Below are 19,341 nucleotides of genomic sequence, written 5' to 3'. Positions count from 1 at the left end.
GTTTAAAAATAGGTAAATAAATATTTTACTTACATACTGTGTTATTTTAGTGGTTGACAATTTAAATAAAATACTTATATACTGAGAGAGAGAGAGAGAGAGAGAGAGAGAGAGAAACGTCCACTCGACACAAACTAAGTCATTTCGGTGGTGAAGAGGGGGGGGGGGCAAGGTTCGGCATATAGTCGTTCGGATTGGACGTAAAACCGAGGTTCCGTGTACTCATTGACGTGCACGTAAATATACAATTTACAGTTGGAATTCGAAATAAGAGTAGGTCATATCGCCATTGTCCGGGAAAAAATTCCCCTCATTATAGCACACTGCATGGCTATGCCCGTTTTCATCAGCTCAGTAAGGGGGCAGAACAGTAGAACGTTAAAACCCGGTTTCATTTCATTTTATATTTTCAATAAATAACATGCGCACATTATAGATGAAAATGGAATGAAATTTCGGCACGAATCGGAGGGAAATGTGCCCATTCTTATTTTGAATTCCAATTTTCAAGTGTTATTTCACGTGAACGTGGGATCTCGGTTTTTGTTCCACCCGTTTGACTAGACGCTGTTGCTTGCTAGGCCCTCCATTCTGTACCACTATCAAGGGGAACCACCATTACCGGGATAGAGCACGTGACCTCCAGGCTAGCAAGCCAGCGCCTTACTCATCTACCGCAGACAATGAGACTAACGATCACCGACATTAACATAATATGATTCATTTAAAATATACTTTTAGACGTGAAGATGTTGACAGTCCGAAGACGAGATCTGAAAACAAAGGAAGTAGGCGATTTCCCACAAATGAAACGCCAGACCCACCGCCAGACGAGCAACGAAACAGCCAAAACGGTGAAGTGGAAGACAAAAACCTATCGTCACCAGAATTGACAGAATTTGAAAAGGCTAGACGTGAATATGCACGCGAAAGGCAGCAAAAAGATAATGAAGACAATAATCCGCAGACACCAGAATTGACAGAATTTGAAAAGGCTAGACGTGAATATGCACGCGAAAAGCAGCAAAAAGATAATGAAGACAATAACCCGCAGACACCAGAATTGACAGAATTTGAAAAGGCTAGACGTGAATATGCACGCGAAAAGCAGCAAAAAGATAATGAAGACAATAACCCGCAGACACCAGAATTGACAGAATTTGAAAAGGCTAGACGTGAATATGCACGAGAGAGGCAACAAAAAGATAATGAAGACAAAAACGGCTATCCTGAAAACCAGAAAGAAGGGAGAAGAAATAGTCGACGACATAATAGTACTGAAAATGAACGACATGGTATTCCGTCTGGTCATGGCAGACGTGACACCGTTGACCAACGACACGGACCCACAGATGGCGAAAGAAGCAATAGACGTAATAGTCCTTCACCAAATAGACGCAATAAAAGTCAGTCTCGGAGTGCACGAAGACGCAGCCATTCGAGAAATGGACGAAAAAGGAGTGTTTCTCGCGATAAAGGGACAGATTCGAGAAGTTCTGATGAACGAAACAACCGCAATAGCACTAGAAGAAATAGTCCATCGACAGACGACAGGAAGCAAGAACAATATCGTGAGAATGCACCCGAAAATGGACGTCCGTATACGTCATCCGGACAGAAGAATCGGGATGATTGTGACAGTGGAAATCATGATGTTCGGTTCGATAGTGCTGCGAAAAGGCGTGAAATTGAACGAGAAAGAAGGCACTCGCGGGGTAATGCTGAACCAGAGAGACCAGGAAGTCCTTATCCAAAAGACAAGACGGAGGAATCTAGTCCAGAAGACAAAAATGGCGGTAGGTACGAAAATACAGAGGACCACCAAAACGGAGACACAAATAAAGATGCACAGAAATCTAACCAAGGATTGGATGTAAAACCAAAGCAGACGAAGCGTCGGATACCTGTTCGCAGGTTCTATGTCTCCAGAACGAGAACGGAAAAGCAGAATCATGACGGCGATGACAGACGTGAAAAGGGAGATAAGCAGAAAGGTGGACCAAAGGATGATGGTTCACGAGATAACTACAAGAACATAAATGACTATAGATCAAATGAACAGAAAAAAGGCGAGAGCTCGGCTGATGCCCATATAGCTCAAAATGGTGATCGCAGGTCTCCGGGTCCAGAGAGACGCAATTCCGATAAAACCTCCGAAAAACACCAAGAAGATCCCCATCTTGATGGGCGTTACAGTGTGGATAGCTTGGACGGACGTCAAAGACGAGATGCGGATAGAAATGAAGATAGCAATGATGGCAGGAGCCAGAACACAAAGTACGAAAGGACCGAGCCCAACAGGTAGTAAATTATATATTCCACCTTATTTTTAAATGAAACTAAACTAACCCTTTCATTCACCAAACTTCCCTTTTAAAGTACCGATCCGTCATTGCATTTTTTGCTAAAATATCATATAATATGTAAATTCTTAATATGTACTCAGATTGATGATTTAACATTTAATTAAGAAAACAAAATCAAAATACCAACGCTAGATATTACCCCAGCTGGGATTCAATCGCATTTAAAACAGAACTAACTATAAATTTTGGCGGACAAAAAAAAAAAAAAAAAAAAAAAAAAAAATGGCGGCGGGCTTATTACATAGCGAAACAGCATAGATCAATGAAATAATCCACATATCTTTGTAAATTCTGAATGGAATTGGACCATTTTTGGACTGATATTCCTTTTAGAGATTCAATATTCACAACCTTGTAGTTTACAAGTGATTCATTTAGTACTAAAATGGCACATTGGGACTTTAAGATTCTTTTCAATTAAACCTGTACATGTATTTGCCTATTGATCGGCTTATACTCGGTGTTGCACGGAATAATGTCAACCTGTGTTTGTATGGAAGTAGTATCGAGTCACATTTGAATTTTGGATATACAGCCTACCTCGACCCCTTTCTACCTATAAATACAAAAAGCGCCCATAAAGGTGTCTTTTGTGCTGCTCATATACAGGTTGTGATCTTGGTATAATTTTGTTGTATTTTATACTATAAGTTTATGTATGTTTTCTATGTTTACAGAAATGATGATGATGACGATGATAATGAAGGCAATACATATGGTTATAACAATTACCAATATGGTAATATTGAGGCATATAGCAGGTAATATAATATAGGTATAGCAACTGCCAATATGGTATTACCATAGAATATATATTATGGTTCTCAGATACTCCAGAGACTTCTTTAATTTTAAAAATAAACACATTACCGTTAAATATCGCACATAAATATTATACCCCGATTTCAGTCACGAATCCAGACATGTACGGTAGGCTCAATTTTCAAGTACGCAACCCTGGTAAATGTATTGACAGTCATCATTCTGCACACATAGAACTAACTATACTTCCAGAATTAATCTCTGCCCTGGATGGCCACTATATCTAAAAATTAGTATATTATTTTGTAATGCGGTTTTACTCCATTTCACAGCTGACTTACACGCAAAGACAATCTGATTAAAACACAGATCCAATTTCGTTTCGTTTTTATAGTTCAAAATTTCGATTTTACTTGTCTTTACTATGTAGTGTAGGCCATCGAAAGTATAAAAAACGAAACGAAATATAGATCTATATTTAATTAGATTGACGCAAAGACTAAATACTTCTCATAATTCGCGAAGTATACTTAGTGTTTTCGATTAAAATCGTCGATTAATGAATTAAAATGTCTGTCAGCTAGCTTAATGTCTGTTCTCAAGCGTAGTTACAGTGTAAGTTTAGTATGGAAAATCATATGACACTTGATAATCATACATTTATAAACGAAATGGTGTAGAACGTTAAATGTGATGAGAGGTCATTTGCCTATAGTAATGACCCTTCGACAAACTAAAACACAAAAATCCTTAATTTGGAACTCATTATTCAATAGACGATATTAATTGCATAGTACGAAAGAAAAATTGAAAAATTGATGAATACAGTACACTAGCATTTGTCTTAGAATATCTTTTAACTCAATTATATAGGCCTAAAAAAGATGACGAGAAAGGGTAAGTACCTTTAGAATTATATGGTGTCATCAAACATTCAAACTATATTTAGATATTATAGTTTCACTGATCTATTCTATGTTATATAGCTTATGTTTAAGAAATAAAATTTGATTTTTTTGAAAGATTTGATGTTATAGTTTGTTTTATCAACCGGAGAGTTATAGTCTACTCCGCCTCCTTTTGGGCCTTTCAACAGAGGGTTACAACAGCTCATAGAAGTCCGACTGTTTGAAATGCTACGTTTATTAAAATCAAAACGTGCTACGGAATAATCAGTTGGTTGAAATTATCTATAAAGTTTAAAATTTCAGTTTTAAGTTTCTTTATGATTTTGAGTTGTTATCGATACAGTTGCAATTATAATATAAGATAACTAGCATTTAATTTATATTTGATAAAATTTCAGTTTTAAGATGCTTTTAAAATATACTTTTTTTTAATCGTAAGCGTTGTAGTAAATTAAACAAAACCGTGATACTACGCAATAATTCAATAAATTTTTAACCCAAAGTAAGTTTTATTAAGGGGTAATATGAATCCAAGTATGGTTTTAGTCTGTTTTTATTTTATTTGCTGATTTTGAAACGCACAAATCTGATTTCGAAGCTATAAACGGTAGATCAATCAAGATAATTCCAGTAAACCACATTAATACATAGACTATCTCATGTAAAGATGCACGAGATAAGATCATGTGCTCGTAACGATTTATTGATTATATACGTGTTTAATCATTAAGGCGAATTAAATGTTATTTTTGTTCATTAATTTGCGTGCTAAAAACAAATAAATCTGACTGTGAAATACAGACAGCGTGGTTCATGTTAATTATCGGTCCATCGCTGGAGGGGATTTCCGCCTCGTTTTCAGAAACGGAAATCCTCTACGTCATTCCACACATAGCAACGTTTACATTGTGTCAAAATGGCGGTGGACTTGGTCGAGGAATATGAGTTGGAAAAAATACGTTCCGAAATTAATCAGGAACGGCAAATGAAGTAAGGATATTTTCAATTTTATTAGGTTTTACGTAAAATTATCTATTTGTCAATTCTTAGGTTATTGATTAAAATACGTTCATTTTCATAATCGGGCACCAGTAGTGTTTGGTTGACAAGTGAAGTGCCAAGTCAAGTGGTTGGTTTTGACATTCAACCGTCGTTGTCACGGTCTGATAATGATATTTACGACGAATGAATAGTTTTAGCGTGTATAGGCTGAAGTGTCGAAACTGTCAAAAACATAATTACTATCATAGTCTTCAAAGGCAGCTTTTTGGTGGCCGTTGGGGGAAGGGGGGGGGGGGTCACTGTGACTGGTGAAGTAAAATTAAACCGAAGTAGAAAAAAGGACTTATTTTTCAAAATTCCCCCCCAATCCCCCTACTCCCACTCACCCCAAATCCCAATCCCGATAGGGCCATTATTCTTACTGCATGCAATAAACAAAATGCAGGAGATCCATATAGGCCTAATATAAATAATGAGCATTTTATATTCTCGAAGTAAGGCTAGAGTAGAACGGATGATACAGCTACGCTGGGAGATGGTGCCCATCCCCAGGGCATTTTAATGCATTATTAGATCTATTATTAGATTTAAGATGCTATTCCAAAAACTGATCCATAGGCTTACTTTTATTTTGAATATAGGCCTAGTGAATATCAAATTTTATAAATTGGCTATATGTAAGCTTATACATAATGATGAAGACAATTCGCTTTTAATGAATGTATGTACCGTTTAGTTTATAAGCTAATCTATCAAAATAATTATGAAGTTACCTGGCATAATACATAATTGACACTTGTAAAGATCTAATAATATTGTTGATTGATGTTGTTGCTGTTTGTTTTTTATGGGTGTTTAATTTATTGTTGACACTTGTGTAAATTTTTATTATTTTTTTCACAGTAGATATGTATATGAACGATAATGAACTATCTAAAGTAATTAAACATTTGTGTGGAATAATCTTATCTTATAAATTAACTTGCATAATCTTTTTTTATTGTTATTAATAATCAATATCAATTTTAGCTTTTATTTTAAGCTTATTGTAATTAAACTGATTGATATGATCAAAATATTTTGAAAAAACTGTTTATGAGTTATGACCTATAATTATTGATTATTTTGAAAGATATTTTTCATAAATGTAAATAGATTAAATGTTTTTTGTTTTTTTGTTTTAAGGGAAATGCTAGAGCAGTCTGCTGAAGAATTAAAAACAACAGTTGAAGAATTAGAAAAAAGATTTGATGCTATTGAAAATGAAGGTTTGTAGACTAAACATACAATTTAAAATTCTGTAACTTTGACTAACATAGATGACATGCTTTTACTGTCTTAATCTGCAAATGTTCAAACATAAACCTTATTCATATTGGTAGTTGTAGATCTATATAACTCTAAGGTCTGTCATTGAGTCAAGTGGCATGGTTTCGATTTCCTGCTTCTTGATTCTTAGTCCCGCAATGACCTAGTTTGTGTTGTCCCATTTGAATGACTATACATTGTTCCTTGCGATGGGCCCTCCATCTTGAACTTCTGACAAGGGGAAACCATGCTAGAAAATCTAGATGAACTTTCTCGGGTCAATGCAGGGATCGAACACGGAACCTCCAGGTTAGTGAGCTTACGTCTTGCCCACTGAGCAACCGTACCAGATAAAGGACTCACTAGCCTCAATTGTTTAGTGTTATCAACAGTCATTAATGATTAATGTAAGCAACCATTTATCTATGATATTTGATCTAGCATATCCACACCTTTTGTTAACAAGAATTTAAAGTTTGTGACCTTACCAAAGGAAATCTGTTATTGATAAGGGGCAATATGTATTATTTAATAATGGTTACAAATGAAATGGCCTTTACGTCCTACTGTTCTTCTCCAGACTGGGCTAATGAAGACAGGCATGCGCCATACAGTGTGCTAAGAGGGAAATTTTGCCCGGACAGCGGCACTACAGCCTACTCTTAGCCTATATTAAATTACAACTGCCAAGGGATCCTTTACGTGCACGCCGATGTATAAACAGGTCCTCGATTTTCCGTCCCATTCGAATGACAAGACAGCTGTCCTTGTCAGGCCCTCCGTCCTACATCACTGACAAGGGGAAACCACGTCGGAAAAATAATGGTTACAAGTAGCAAGGATGCATTAACATTTGATTCATTTGAATAGGGCCAAACCTAATTTTCCTAGATTTTTGTGTTTTTTAAAAACTTGTCAGAAAAAAATGAATGTCACTAACTAATTGATGGAATAAACCCATGAGATGAGAAATATTTGGCCTGTTTTATTTAAAATGTTGATTTTGTGGATTTCAGATGAATATAGTGAATTTGCATCTGGTAAAATATTCTATGTGTCATTATAAATGTTTAGATCTTTTTGTTTTATTTTCAGTATTTCCTGTGTTTTTCTAGGTTTTAGCAAAACCGTATCACAATTCATTTCCTTTGGGTTAAATTTATAGCTATTTATGTCTCTATCTTTAGTTTTGTTTTGTCACCCAATACATTTTCTTTACACTGACTCAGTACTGACAAGGGAAGGTGATTCTAATTGCTTGCTTCATTATAAAAACTGTTATTGGAGTGCACATATAGAAAGTATAAAAATATACTCGAAATGAAATCAAAATTTATCATTAAAGCTGTGACAATATCTAATTTTTCACCGCTTATTAGGGGGGTTGGATGGCCGAATGGTTAGTACATGAGTGCTGTATCATAAGGCCTGTCATTGAGTCAACTGGCAGAGTTTCGATTCTCCAGTTGTATGTGACAAGGAGTAGGGCCGCCTGTCCAACCTTGTGGGTTTTCTCCGTGTCCTCCGATTTCCTCCCACTGCTAAAGACCCCTACGTGCAAGCAAATTATTGAAATAAAATTGAACCATGTGTTAGTCCCGAAATGACCTAGTTTGTGTCGAGTGGACGTTAAACCCCATTTCTCTCTCTCTCTCACTGCATATTAATCCACATGAAAATGTATTCCAATGGATTATTTAGCATTTAATTAAGTGAACAAAATATCAACAGTTGGTAATCTCCCTACCAAAGCGGGGGGCTTTGAATCAGAAGGTCTGTCATTGAGTCAAGGGGCAGGGCATGGTTTTGATTCCCTGCTTATACGTAACAAGGAGTACAAGGAGTAGGGTTGTCTGGGGAGATTTCTCCCACTGTTAAAGTCCCCTATGTGCAAGTGAAATAATGAAATAAAATTGAACCATGTTTAGTTAGTCCCAAAATGACCTAGTTTGTGTCGAGTGACATCAAACACCATTTCTCTCTCTCTCTCTTCTCTGGACTGTCTCCTTGGTATTTGGATCAACGGTTTTGATTTTTCATCTCTATTTCACTAAAAGCAATTAACTTATGAATGTGGAAAGCAATACATTTGACATTCATTCAAAATGTTTATCTTGGTTTTTGTCCAAGAATCTTGAAAATAAATGAATATTACTGTTTATATATATTATATAGTTTTTGTTGTTGTTTCTTTTCAAACCATATGCATTACAATATTAGGTGTATATGTTATCACGCATGATATATAAATAAAAAACCTGGATATATACTGGATTATAGACTGTAATCCTATATATTATACAAGATTTATTATTAATAAGATATGGTATTAGACTTAAAGCCATGTTATATAGTGTCCTATTGGGATATTCTGTTGATTTTTATTATAATTTATACTGTCATACCCTTATAGCCTCACAATCAATACCTGTTGTACACATTTAATCTAGCATTTCATCTGGCCTTTTCATCACAGCTTAGGCAAATATTGAAATATGTGTGTTAGAAAAAAGTCATTAAGCCTTACAAAATCGTATTGAAATTCATGTAATGTAAGTTCAAAAGAGTTGCATAGTAAAATGTTTGATTTACACTAGTCTTGCATTATGCTTTATGAATGTCAAACGGGACCAAAGTATTATAGGTTCATACATCCTAATCATGGGAAATATTTTTTTTTACTTTTATTGGCCTTAAAGGTAAATCATGGTTAGTACATTACTATGTCAGTGACTTTAAGTGACTTTAACCATATTGACATTAATCGTCAGGTAATTTACACAATTATAACTTATAGGTCATAATCAATGATGATTCCTGCTATAGTTATAAGCTTAATGATATATAAATAGATTGACTGTACTTAAAGTATTAATTAATGCTCATAATTCATAAGTCAATAAAAGAAAAGACTAAAAATTATGTTTTTCTTTCAGTCTAATGACAATAAACCCAGAGCATACTGAGGTATTAAGTATGTGGTGTGCATCTAGATTCAGGAGTGGGTCCCCGGCCAATTCCCTTATTTTACTATTTTAGTAGTCTAAGTCTTAGTCATTATATGAATGTTATTCAAATTATTTGATTACCATAGCGAGGCCTCTAAAAGGTACAGAGCCATTCACTTTGGCCTACAGAATACATAAAGTACGCAATAGGAATTCTTAATATCTTTTGATGAATATCTTACTGAGATTTTTGTTAAATATCTTACTGATATTTTTGTTAAATATCTTACTGAGATTTTTGTTAAATATCTTACTGATATTTTGTGTTGAATATCTTTAATATTTTGTGTTGAATATCTTTAATATTTTGTGTTGAATATCTTTAATATTTTGTTTGATATCTTACTGATATTTTGTTTGATATCTTACTGATATTTTGACTAATGTCTTAGGTTTATTTATTAATATTTTATTGATATTTTAGTTAATATCTCATATTGATATTTTGGTTAATATCTTACTGATATTTTGGTTTTAAAATATCTTATTCTTACTGATATTTTGGTTAATATAGGTGTTTTTGTTTTGTTTATTTATATATTTCTGATTTTCTTCAGGAAATGAATGGAAAACACGTTTTGAAACACAGACCGAAATGAACCAACAATTAGAGCGGCAGATCTTGATGTTAGAAAATAAGGTTGAAGAATCCAAGAAAAATCTAAGAGATGGTTAGTGAAATTATTAACAAAGAATTTTCATTTCTGAATTAGTTTGAGAAAATTAGGATTGGCGTGGATGTAGGGATGTTGATTGGGATGTTATCTGGTGTTTGATCACTTGTATTTGAAAACACATCAATAAATAAGGGTTTTTAGCTATCAATCAGAACTGATATGTAGACCCACCAAACGGTTGTAAAAATCAAAGCAGTGAGTGAGTGAAATATATTTTCATGTAGGCCTGACAAGGAAAGTGGTGCCTAGTCATTTGAAAAAACTGAGGTATGTTTGTGTACATATTAGCTTGCACATAAAAGAACTCTTGACAATTTCAAATCAAATAAGAAAACTGTAGGTGGGAAAAACATTATCTGAGCAAAATACTCTGAAGTTCTGCTCCCCATAGAAAAAAATATTAACATTGTTTGTCTGAAAATGACCAAAGTATTAGACCCCATTCCATTCCTATTGATTATGGTTTATAGCGCATCTTTTGTTTTTATATAACAGAAATGTCAAACAAGTCAGGTTTGTATTGAGAACAAACGGCTATGATGTGATCTAATCTGTGTTGAGCTTTACTTCTTTAATAACCATCTGTGTTTGGCTTTACTTTAGTCTATAATCTACAGACCGGGAAATAAGGAGTTTAGTTGTTCCTGAATTTTGTGGCGCACATGTATTAAAGATGTCATTAAAAACCAGACAAAATGACAGACAACAGAGGAATTGTGCCTGACATTGTCTGTGACTAGTGCCTTATTTCCAGGCTTGGCAATCTGCATTTTTCATAGAGGCGTAGCTAGGGTTTTTGCTCTCACAAGGATGTCCTCAAGTTTGTTGCCCCGACTGATACATGAAAAACATAGCACATGAAACCAGGGATCTTAATCGGCTGTTTTTTGTCGGCTTTAGCCGATTGATCTTTAATCTAGCCGATTGGTAAAACAATGAACCGGCCACTAAGGTATCACAAATCAATCTACTTTCGGCCGATTGTTAAAACAATGAACCGGCCACTAATGAATGGTATCATAAATCAATCGACTTCGGCCGATTACAAAGAGGTAATTATTACTCGTCGATTAAGAAACCCATCAAAGAGTCAATCATTACAATGAATACCTTCGGCTTATTTCATAAATAAACAACTTAATTGAGGTAATCATGCCAAGTACTTGAACACCTCGCAGAATGACACCAGGAAATGTAAACGAGATTTAACTGAAGATAATGATGGCGGCGTTGACCTTGAACTTCAAGCATGCACGTTGTCAATGGAAGTTCCAAAAGCCGGAGATCCTCCCACGTGCAATATAGGTCAACCAAATTATCGGCAATAAAAGACCGTATTAATCTGACGATCATACCCGCGCAGCAAATAAAGACGATGACAGTATTGACAGAACAAAGAGTTTAATTCCCAAATCTATAGAAATTGTTTTAAACCGGGCGTTAATCTGAAATGCGTATTCCATAGCAAAAAGAAACATTGCCATCGAAAATTATGAACAATAATTGAACGATTTGACAGAACAGCAGGATCATGAAATGACAAAAAAACTATATCATGATTTTAATTGTTGTGGTGAATTTATTTCTTTAATATCCAGTGAAATTGAGGAAGAGATCCTCTCAGATATCCGAACTAGTCCTGCTGCATTAAATCCCGAAAATTGTAAACTAATCGGAATCACCACAATTGGCCATGTGACCTTTCGCCCGTACAGCATGTTTCCGAGTTCCGACTATACACGGAAACCGATTTTGTGCTACTTTGTTATTTATATACTTATATACTTTGTTATTTATATATATATTAACATGTGCTTATGAATAAAATAATTTAAAAAAATATTTGTATGTACTTGTAGTTTTTACTAATTTATAACTTCCGTTTAGATGGATGAAACCAAAAGTAGGAATATGCAATGCAAGTTGCTGAAATAATATGACTATAAATGTCGATATTATAGCGATGTATGAATGCAAGTATGCAATTACTAAGGTCTTGTTTATACGGAGTTTCAGCTATTATTATCCCAAATACATTATGCAATTAGTGAATTATGCAATTACTGACGTGAATAGAGTATGCATAAACTACCGGTAACATGTTTGTTGTTGAAAAGACGACTATCCGTTAGGCCTAACCATGGCCGGTTCATTTCAAAATGGATTAAGGACCCTGCATGAAACATACCTAAACTATTAAACAGAAAATAGTTGTATTACCCCAATGCAGAAGACAAAAAGAGCATATTGCCCCATTTGTTAGTCCCGAAATAATATATTTTGTGTTTAGTGGACATCCCCCCCCCCTCCTCCAACACTACCAATTGCTAAGAAAATCTTATGTGCTTCAAGTCTATTCCCATTCCCAAGGTAAAAAAAAACCCATTACATTATTTGCAAAATGCCTTTGATGATGGTTGGTGGTACTCCACTGGAAAATAAAATATTACATTACCATTATTTGCAAAATGTCTGCTTTTAATGATGTTGGTTATTCATATAAATAAATGAATCGACTGTATGACATATTGTTCTAGCAATCAAAATACGAGAACCTAGATATATTGATTTGATTATAAACATGTTGAAATGAATATTATTAAACCATAGTGATATTGATTTTTATTATTAGATTTGTGTGAAGGTGTGAAATTTGATAATGATCAGTAACAAAATCAATCAATAATGTTACTCTGTATAAGCTTGTTACTGATATAATAATGTCTAGCTGGGATTAATTTTAGTCAGGTTCCTGTTACGTACTAGCGATAATTTTTATATGTCGATATTTTGTCTCTTGAGTGAGGATATTGTAATATCGCTCGGTCGATTTCTGTCAATTGCAGTTGCACATTGATTTTATTCCCATTGCTGAAACCCTTTAAATTATCCACAGCTTATAGTTTTTTGTGATTTTCTTTTCAAACTTGAATGGTTTGTTGAGATTGTCACAATGAGGGAAACTTGTGCATTCATTTTATACAGAGTTATGGCCCCTGGCAATGTTGCCTTGTACACATTCCAAATCTCAGATCCTGCGACATCATGAATTGCTGCCTCACTTTGCAAAGCTGCTGTTGCGCATATTGCCATATTTCCGTAATGTTGAAGCAGGTCCATGGAAACATGCTTACATGTTTCTCACTGGCTGGGTCAGATCTGTTTTGTATTCTTGAATAAGACACGTAATCTATTGTAACTGTAAGATAATGCAAGGTAACGTTAGCATAGCCTTTATGTAGTAAAAATGACCCCTCTTAAGAGGTAAGGACATTGCAATGTTTTGCACCTTAAGACTTGGTTAATAAAGTGTAAGTCACAGAGCGGTTCTCACAGCTGTACGAAAGACATGAATTAGCATTACCCTTTCATGATTTTTTATTAATGAATATTAACATAGAATTACTTTATAGAATGTTCAGTAATGAATATAAACTAATCTGAGTATTTGTTTGTTTTAGTAGGTAAATCACCACAGGGTGGTAAGTTATTAGAAGATTTAGCTGATGTAAGTATATTTTAATGTTTATCTTATGTTGGCAAGTCATGTGATATGTCCACTTCTTTGAAAACTGTCTTTGACAATGAAAATAAACCACTCAAATGATCTAATATGGGGAATTGAAATTTCATTGGTCTGTTCTGCTCACTGTTCTGCAATAAGTCCAACACCATTTTGTTGTCTGTGAAAATTTATTGATAGGCCTTTTTTTAAATCTGATTGAATATTAGCAGGGAGATTATCTAGCGTTAGTATTTTGATTTTGTTTTCTTAATTAAATGTAAAATAATCAATTTCAGTACATGATTAAGCCGTGAGAAAATTGAATGATTATTTTAATGTATTGTTTTATGTTTTCAGGCTAATCCGCAGATGGTCAAAGCTTTAGAGAAAGATAAAATGAGTTTGATGAATCAAATTAGAGATTTAGAATGGAGACTTGATCAAGAATCAAAGGTGAGGCTTTATTATTTGTCAAGGTTTCACATATAAATTTGAAAGACAATTATCTTTGGAGTGCAATAGAAGTCAAACATTTTTTGTTCAAAATTGTCAGGGGTAACACCTGTGGGACTGACTAGAAATGTGTGTCTGGTGTAGCCCCATGAAGGACAGAAAAGAACAGTTTAAAATTGGGTCTCATGGGAAATTTCAAGTGCAGGTAAAAATTGACTTGACATTAGGAATTGGAAGTGGAAAAGGCAGAGTCCCTGCCTTAGAGCAGCAAAATTCTCTTGCTTGTAAAATGACTGAAGTATTACTAAAACTTATAACCAGCCCCTTCCATAAACACCTACTATAATAAGTGCATGTTAATTTTTTGGCCTGTCCATTCTCAGTCGAAGCTGTTAAAATGGTGTGACATCAATCATGCTTCACAAAATATGGAAAATGTCTTGGATATAAATTCAATTATTACTTTTTCAGGCTTACCATCGAGCTAATGATGAAAGGAAACAATATGTTATAGAAATTAATTCTACGAAGGGCAGTATCTATCACCTACAGAGACAGAGGGCAGCAGGTGATGCAACATATAGAACACCAAGAGAACAAGGGGGGTAAGTTGACTGGAAAACTTGTGATCCAATATGGCAGTTGTTGCTAGAAAAATCGTAAATGTTAGATGGAAATTTCTAGTGTTTGAAATTATCTGTTACACGTTTTGTTTTCCTAAATAACTGGGTCAAGTTTAGAAATGAAATGGTGGTTTTAACATTCTACTTTTCTTTACCAATCGAACTAATTAAGACAGACATACTACATGCAGTGTGTGATATGAGTGAAATTTGTCTGGACAGTTGTACTGCCACCTACTTTCATTTTGAATTCAAACTGCTAAGGTTTCTTTTACATGCACGCAATTGCCAAGCCCTTCATCATGTGCCACTGAAATTGGGAAACAGCACTGGAAAATATCAGGGATCTTTCTCTGCCAACACTACATAAAGATCTGACCAGTTGTAGTGGAAGGTCGTGTCAGGTGTCATATGAGCGGCTTTTGACCTTATGACATCAGACATTGATTAATAAATCAACGTTGATGGTTCTTGTGGTTTACCCAAAGTTCCGTGCACCTTATGCCAAAAACTCGCCATAACAGACCGTTGCATTGGCTAATCCCTCACATCATCTAGAACGCTGGTTATATAACAACTCTTGTAGATCCTAGTGTAGTAAAAACAAGTAAAATGAAATTTTGAACTATAAAAAACAAAACGAAATTGGATCTGTGATTTAATCAGATTGTCGTTGACTGCAACTGAAACGAAATTCCTTCCATAGTTTATGTACCATACCACCTCTTTATATCTATGTTCTACAGCCACTTGACTCGGCCACTAAATGTACAGAATACAAAGTTGAACTTCTATCAAGGTCACTTAAGTAATTTCTGCGTGCCTTTGAGTGGGTTTTCTCCGGGTCCTCCGGTTTCCTCCCACTGCTAAAGACCCCTATGCGCAAGCGAATTATTGAAATAAAATTAAACCATATGTTAGTCCCGAAATGACCTAGTTTGTGTTGAGTGGACGTTAAACCCCATTTCTCTCTCTCCCCTTTGAGTAGAAGTAATCACTAATTTAAACCTTTTTCCACAGGAATATACCAGACGATCAAAGAATTTTAGATCCAAAGAAAGGCCCAATCAGAAAAACAGCTGGTGTGAAGAATCTGCCCAGCTTAGATCATATTTGATCATTGAGATATGATTGACACATCAGCCAACCAATCAAAAGCCATGTTATTCTAGTGATATAATCAAGTCCGTCCTGTATTAGTTTGCACCAATCGGTATTCTCATTTCAAACAGCATTTAAATGAGTATTAACCTTGCTTATGTATTAATATTTCTACAGTTTATAGATATTACTATCGAGGAAATAACTCCATAAGGGTATATTTAAAGATACATTATGTAAGAGCTAAATCTGCCTATTGCAGGGCTTTCTTTTGACTTCAAATGTTATATAAACTATTATTTAGACATCTATTCACATAACAACAAGCCTATAATCAACTCTTCAGACCATCGAATGGCCAAGATTTAAACGATTTGAAACATGATCACCATTTAATTTAAATTAAAAATGGGGGCTCGAGGCTGAACAAGTACTGTTGCTACGATGATAAACAATCTATGCCATATCTTGTCAAAACTTCAAACAGTGATAACTTTGCTGAGAATAGAGTAATTTGAATGAAATTTTCAATATATTCATTTTGCATTATCTTTTTTTGGAACTATTATAGCAAGAACGGCCAGCTCTTACCTAAATCTTACACAATGTATCTTTAAATGAACTTGATATAATGTTGTAAATATATCTGCCGAGGGAATATATCCATGAGAGTATTTTTTAACAATATTTAACTTAAACTAACTAGATAATTTGTAAATAAAAAAATACTTGTGCCATGATATCAGTTGCCATCAGGATTCAGTGGATAAAATCAGAGTGATTTGTTATCAATGACCATTTGTTGTAATAAGCGAGGTCAGATGTATAAAGCAATACGATTGGTTTACTTCATGCATTCTTTCTTTGCCTGTGATAAAACTACGCAATTTATGGAAAACTATATGTCAAAATTACCATAGCTACTACTTGTTAAAAATATTATTCTATTTCTGTACAGTTATCTTTCACAAATCCCAAAAACTGTTTTAAGTAGTAAGATATCAAAGAGACTTTGATGTTTGAAAACCAGTGGTCGTATTTCACAAAACATGTAAGACATATTATGTATATAAAGTGAACATTTCAATATACAACTTTATTGATTTTATGTTTACCTAACTTAAATATTTTGTGAAATGGTTCCCTGGGCCTTTTTTAAAAAAGAAAAAAAAAATAGATGCCTTATCATGGTTTGGATAGACGTGCTATAATTTCAGTTTTTTTGTAATTTTTGATATGACAATCATCAACATCCCTGGTGTCTTAACCACAAAAACTTGAATCTCTTTATTAATTGATATACTAAATAAATTAAAATCTTACACAGAATGGCAGTCAACATTATACGGAAACAGACCACTGATTTTCCAGAATGGCACTGCACAATGGAAACAATTCACTGATTTCCAGAATGGCACTCCACAATGGAAACTGTTCACTGAATGGCAGTCCATGACGGAAACAGATCACATATTTCCAGAATGGCAGTTCATGATGGAAACAGTTCACTAATTTCGAGAATGGCAGTCCGCAATGGAAGCAAAACATTATCAGTTGCAACCAAAAATTATTAAAGATATTTGAGTTTTTGTGAATAGAGAACCTGATCACATTGGGTAATTCAAGTTAACATCGACATGTTCAATGCATACAATATATAGTATTTACCGGTACTGTATTGACGTATACAATATAGTACTTATATAATGGGTATATACAATATAGGAATTATTTATTACATCATTGTATATGTATACTATATATAGTAATTATTTATAGTACCATTCAGTGTATAGGATATATTATTGATTGTATCAATGGATACAATAAAGTATTTATTTATTTAAGGTATTTATTAAAATATTCATATTTTATCTGTAAACAACACCTATATTTGTATATAAATATATTTTAATAATTCACTTATAAAAACCTTTTTCTATTGTTAATACATTAATATAATATTTCTTTAACTTTCTCCAATTACTTATATGATAAAAGAATATACCATGTTGTATTTAAATATGAAAAACAAACTCTACTGCTAAGGCTCATTGATAATCGGTTCTAGCTTCAAACTGAATCTTTTACAATTGATGGTTAAACTGTTGCAACACTACTTAGCCGTACCAGTTATGATTGAGAAATCTACGGCTATTTATAAGTACAGCCGTCACTTAGTGATAACCACCGGTATACTTAAGAGAAAATCAGAATAACGCTTTAAATATTGTATACATCATTGGGGTTTTCAGAGCTTTGTTCTGCTAATTAAAGGTACAATAGAACATTAGTTATCACCAAGTTTCTAAAAGATAATTTGCTCTGTGATATCTTTAACAGTAAGTTAGTTCTTTTCCAGTTTTGCTGATAAATAGTGATATTTGAGGAGAAAACCAGATGTGATTGTGGGTTGAGTTATTTTTGTTGTAATACATACTAATAGATGATATTTATTATTGTGGTGCAAGTCCTATTGCCGGTTTAATATGTGATTAATTATTGTGTTTATTGATATCGTTTATTAGCTGATTTGTTACGAATAAGGTTGTTTGCTATCCAATCATGCTAAAAGGCCCAAAAATCATTTTTGTGGTCCTAAATTATGGATGCTTATTTTTATGATTTGAAATAAATTATGCTTTTTTTCACATAAGGATCAGTGGTGTAGTAAGGGTTCTCCATGCCAAGGGGCAAAGACACTTTTTGTGTCCCAACACAAATAGTCATAATTTTGACCTATTTGACTTTGAAAACCTTTAAATTGCATAATTGTAATTATTTTAAAATAGTATAGGACTTAGCTCAGAGGAAAATGTTCGGCCTTCATACCTGCTTAAGTGGGCAACTTCTCCACCCTGCTACAACTGTGTTACCATTGCTTTTATATGCTTTTATTTAATGGTTATATATTACTGTTTTTTATGCTCCCAAACTGTGATAAATTGTTCAAATTTTAAAATTAACACTGTTTTCAAAAGGAAAAATTGATGTTCACATTTCACAAACTGATAAATTGGTCAAATTTTTAACATGGACACTATTTGAAAAAGAAAAATTAAATTTCAAAGATATATTTGTTTGTTAAAGTCACAGCTGGTTGTTTAAAAGTTTAAAATTTTAAATGTTGATATCAAAAGTTAATGTTGATTATTTTCTGATTTGTTGATTTTTGTTTTTTGCACAATTACTATTTTATAAAAGAAATCTTTTTTTTTTACAATAATATACATATTATATATTATAAATTATTCTTAAACAATATATAAAGATATAAAAATTCATTGTGTTTTCTTGTATGTGCTAAAAGCCTTTTTGAGAGCATGTTTTTGGGAAGATGTTCAAAAAAGGACAATGAATGAATGAAATGAACTGTAAAGCCCTACTGTTCTGCACTGACATGGCTAACGAAGACGGAAAAAAGTTCAAATCTGAGGACCATTCTCTGAATTGTCGGTTCATTATGGAAGGAAATACACAGGTTATGTAAAAATCAGTATGAAGTGGTCAGGTGGAATTTTAAATATCCAGTAAGGCGTTGGCCTAGAAAGTTACTGGCAAAGAATAGAATCTAGTCCTTTGGATGGAACTCAAAACTGAGCTTTCATGTATCCTATAAATTGGGGTG

At 33.9% G+C, this 19,341-nt stretch overlaps 1 protein-coding gene across 2 annotated transcripts; it reads left to right on the top strand.

Annotated features, from left to right (window-relative positions):
• Positions 1–4,924: 4,924 nt before the first annotated feature.
• On the top strand, positions 4,925–18,997 carry LOC126829937 (coiled-coil domain-containing protein 169). Of its 2 annotated transcripts, XM_050560118.2 has the most exons (8): positions 4,925–5,026; positions 6,224–6,306; positions 7,363–7,386; positions 9,912–10,025; positions 13,493–13,539; positions 13,894–13,989; positions 14,461–14,594; positions 15,633–18,997. In XM_050560118.2, exons 1-8 carry the CDS (start codon positions 4,953–4,955, stop codon positions 15,727–15,729), a joined length of 669 nt encoding a protein of 222 aa, XP_050416075.1. In that variant the 5' UTR covers positions 4,925–4,952; the 3' UTR covers positions 15,730–18,997. The 2 variants fall into 2 exon arrangements, with proteins under 2 accessions (XP_050416075.1, XP_050416076.1); XM_050560119.2 differs by lacking the exon at positions 7,363–7,386.
• Positions 18,998–19,341: the final 344 nt, after the last annotated feature.

This window comes from Patella vulgata, chromosome 8 (genome assembly GCF_932274485.2).
Source record: "Patella vulgata chromosome 8, xgPatVulg1.2, whole genome shotgun sequence".
Lineage (NCBI taxonomy): Eukaryota > Metazoa > Mollusca > Gastropoda > Patellidae > Patella > Patella vulgata.
This window is presented reverse-complemented; position numbering and strand designations above follow the sequence as displayed.

Excerpts from the sequence above, each read along its gene's own strand:
- LOC126829937 (XM_050560118.2), top strand. The coding sequence starts at position 4,953 with ATGGCGGTGGACTTGGTCGAGGAATATGAGTTGGAAAAAATACGTTCC. Across the intron at positions 7,387-9,911 it reads ATATAGTGAATTTGCATCTG|GAAATGAATGGAAAACACGT; the intron begins GTAAAATATTCT and ends GATTTTCTTCAG. Across the intron at positions 10,026-13,492 it reads CAAGAAAAATCTAAGAGATG|TAGGTAAATCACCACAGGGT; the intron begins GTTAGTGAAATT and ends TGTTTGTTTTAG.